Source organism: Macadamia integrifolia, chromosome 14 (genome assembly GCF_013358625.1).
Source record: "Macadamia integrifolia cultivar HAES 741 chromosome 14, SCU_Mint_v3, whole genome shotgun sequence".
In the NCBI taxonomy this organism is placed as follows: domain Eukaryota; kingdom Viridiplantae; phylum Streptophyta; class Magnoliopsida; order Proteales; family Proteaceae; genus Macadamia; species Macadamia integrifolia.
The window spans coordinates 29,194,687-29,198,747 of record NC_056570.1 but is presented as its reverse complement, the minus strand read 5'-3'; the positions used below and the strand labels follow the sequence as shown (position 1 = coordinate 29,198,747).

Below are 4,061 nucleotides of genomic sequence, written 5' to 3'. Positions count from 1 at the left end.
TTCCAAGAATTCACAGCTTCCTTCCGAACTTCATCCAAAGAAATAAACCTAAAATTTATTCTGGCCACCAAAGCAAAGCGATATCGGAGAAGACGTTCCTCATAGGCATCTTGGGGAATCACGATTTTAGTGAGATTTCCGGCATGAATAGGGTCAGGTAGGTCGGCAACATCAGGGAGAACGCCTCCAACCGCCTTAGAGAATGATTTCTTAGGGAGGGAAGAAAGGCCAGTATTGCAAACATCCACAATAGGCACAGCAGGTGCAGGCGTGCAACCTGTTCCAAAAGATGGGCGGGGCTGTAGGAAATCCGTAATGAGCCTCTGCTTTGCGCGATCAGGTGGGCGGCCTCCGGCCAGAAACCCAATCTCCTCCACCGTAGAGTTTCTCTCTCCACTTACCATTGTTTTCCTCAATCCACAGTTCGGCCGGTTTGAAAAGGGTGATTGGAGATACTGTCCGATCTCCCCCTCTTGAAATCAAAACGAAACTGAGAAATCTCCCTCACCCTTCGGACGCCGTGAGAACTTCAGATCTGCCCGGATCTGCTCGGATCTGCTAGTATCTGCTCAGATCTGCACTTCTTCTTCTTCTTCTTCTTCTTCTTCTTCTTCTTCTTCTTCTCCTTCTTCTTCTTCTTCTTCTCTTCTTCTCTTCTTCTCTTCTTCTACCTTGAGCGGCGTGAACGGCAGAGCTTACAACGGCATGAACGGCGGAGAAATAAACATTAATTAGTAGTAGTGGTGGTAGTGGTGGTGGCAGAGCTTCTTTTCATTCTTATCTAAACATGCTTGATCCATCATTAATTATAAACAATAATCTGGTTCGATCAACCCAAATGGCAAAATGGGTGGCGATGAGCTCCCTCATGTTTGAATTAAATTACTAATAATAAATAATTATCTTAATTCACATAAATTTTCAATTTGCTTACTTAAGTTAATATGAAGAATCACAGTTTTTCACTCTCCTCCACCCTTATCCACTTCTACCCTTTAGCAGGAAATCTCTCGTGGCCTCATGAACCCAACCAGCCCACAATCTGTTACACTGAAGGAGACTCAGTCTCATTCACCGTTGCTGAGTCCGACGTCAACTTCTATCATCTCGCCTCCAACAACCTAAAAGACGCCACAGAATCATGCTTTCCAGCATCTGGACCCTTTTTTCTTTTTTTTTCTTTTTTTGCTAAAGAAATTATTTCATTAAAAAAGAGGAATCCAAAGCAATACAAAATAAAAGAAAAAACACCACAAGCATTTTCTAGTCTCCCACCTTAAGCATTGCCATCAGCAGGAGAAAGAAAAGCACATTAAAACCGATAGTGAGGTCTACCCTCAACATCCCTGGCTAGGGAATCTAAAATATGAGAGGGTAAGCCCACATCTTCATCTGAGCTCCCTATCTTAGCCGCATCTCTAGCCAGAAAATCTGCGATAGCATTCCCTTCTCTATAATTGTGAGAGATCTTCCAAGAGATGTTGTTCAGGTATGGTTGGAGGAACAGCCAACGCTAAAGAGCAAACCAGGGAATCGTACGATGCTGGATCACATAAACTACCGAACTGGAATCAGATTCCACCCATAGCTGCTTGATGTTCATTTCTTTGGCACGCATTAGCCCCTCCATGAGACCCTCCACTTCAACCTGGAAGACTCCTGTGATGCCCATGAATAGTTTGTAGGTCTTTAAGACCCTGCCCAGATGATCCCAAAATATTCCACCAGCAACAGAGCGACCTGGATTCCCGAGGGAACTTCCGTCAAAATTTAGTTTCACCCAATTGACTTGGGGTTTGCACCAAAAGACCTCCAATGTATTTCTCTGAACCTCCTTCTAAGTAGGGATACGCAAGCGCCTACAACACATCAGATCTACAGCGGATTTGATCTCACGAATGACTTTGGGTTTGTTTAGTCTGATATCCTCGATCACCATATTCAGAACATTACCAAGGCGAGCTTTACCCCCAAATATCCTCTTATTCCTTTCCCTCCATAAGTGATCCACAGTTATTGCAAACGCCATGTTCCACGCCTCCCTACAGCTTACTGATTTAAATTTCCTCTTCCACCATTGAGCCAGATCAAGCAACGACCCCTGGGGAGTCCATCTAACATTGAAGCACTCGCAAAGACGGATCCATATCTCCACCGAGAAAGGGCAGTCCTTAAAAATATGCCCTTTTGATTCCTCATTAGCGCAGCATAAAATACACCTCAAAGCTATTGGCACAAATTTTTTTTTTCAATGCATCGTCCATTGGAAGCTTCTCGTGTAGCACCCTCCATGCTAATAATGAAGCTCTAGGCTGCTGCCTTTTGCACCAAACCAAGGACGCCCAAGGAGCAGCCGGCTTCTTTGTTCTTAGGTCTTCCCACACTGATTTGTAATTGATGTTCCCATTTGGCGTTAAAACTCAAAACACATCTATCTCGGCAATCATATTCAGGAATGGGGATCTTCAAAATGGCTTCAATCATGTTGTTTAGCCCAGAGTGAGAGGCTGGGATTCTCCATTTATAATTTTCAATGAACTGATTGACCTTTCCTTGAAAAGCTTGGGTATCTATTCCCTCCATGTCCACTCTATCAGCCAAGGCCCTGACCAACCCAGATATCATTCCAGAAGCTAATATCACGGCCATCTCCCACCACCCATCTCTCCTTGGTGGAGATATAATCCCACAGTTTTCTTATTCCAGGCCATATAGAGGAATTTTTGTATCCTTTATTAGGCTTGCCATCTTTGCTGACGAATCTCGCTCTCAGAAATCTACTAGCCATCGAGTCTTCATGCTTTATTCTCCAAGCAGTTTTACTAAGCATAGCCATATTGATCTCTCTCAATCTGCGCAGACCCAGCCCTCCCTCTTCCTTGGGCTTGCAGCACTGATCCTAGTTGACTACAATTTTTTTTGTAGAATCCACCTCACCTATCCAGACAAAATTGTGCATCCACTTTTCTAACATCGAGATGAGAGACCTTGGCCACCAGTATATAGCAAAACTGTGGGTGGGCATGCATAGAATAACTGACTTCACCAATTAGACTCTACCTTCCAGAGAAAGAACTTTCCCCTTCCACCCCGTCAAGCGGTCTTTCACCCTATCCATGATAGGAAGCATATTCTCCTTTTTCACTCTGCCCTTGAAAATTTCCACCCCGAGATATCTCATGGGGAATGAGCAGAGGGGTATACCCATCTCATCTGCAATGGCTTATTTCCTTTGGGGCGATGTGGGACCAATAAAAAGCTTGCTTTTCTCCAAATTTATCACCTGACCAGAGAAGGCCTGATACCAATGGAGGAAGCTCTTCAGATGTCTAAAATACCTAATTGAAGCATTAGCAAAGATGATAATGTCATATGCGAAGAGGCTATGGGCTGGGGTAGACGCTCCACGAGGCCCCTTAATCGGGAGGACCTTCTTCTCAATTATAAGTTGATTGAGCCCTCAACATAGAACTTCCTCTGCCACTATGAACAACATGGGCGATAGGGGGTCTCCTTGCCTCAAGCCCCTCTCCACCCCAAAGTATCCAATCGACCCTCCATTCAAGAGGACAGAGAGCCTAGCCGAACCCAGCATTTGGTGAATCCAAGTAACCCATCTCTCAGAGAAACCGAATTTCCTTAAAACCTGAAAGAGAAATCTCCAAGAAATCGTGTCAAATGTCTTCTGCATGTCAATCTACAGGCCCATTCTTCCCCCTCTGGTCACAGAGAACATCATGTTAGTCATCTCAGAAGCGAGAATAATGTTGGAGTGGATGATCTTCCCTTTCTGGAAAACCCCCTACTCCTCTGAGATGAGTCTTGGCAATAATGCAGACAGTCTAATAGCCAAAATTTTAGAAATAATTTTGCAAAAGAAATTTCCCAAGCATAGCTGTAATACCCCGCTTCTTAAACCCGGTCTGATTTCGTGGTTGAACCGGTTTAAACATGCAGGAACCGAGCCAGAGGAATTTAGAGCAGGTTCCTTATGGGCTATGATGGCACGGGTGACCTTAAACACCGGCTGGCCCGACAAGTCCGAGCCAGTGCCAGAAGAG

General features: G+C 44.6%; 1 protein-coding gene across 1 annotated transcript in view; it reads left to right on the top strand.

The window, feature by feature from the left end:
* The first annotated feature begins 944 nt into the window (after window positions 1–944).
* The window catches only part of LOC122060807 (anthocyanin 5-aromatic acyltransferase-like), a 14,804-nt gene continuing 11,687 nt past the window's right edge, over window positions 945–4,061 (top strand). The window contains exon 1 of the mRNA XM_042623907.1: window positions 945–1,151. Coding sequence (XP_042479841.1) covers window positions 945–1,151 — 207 coding nt within the window. The remainder of the gene's footprint in view (window positions 1,152–4,061) is intronic.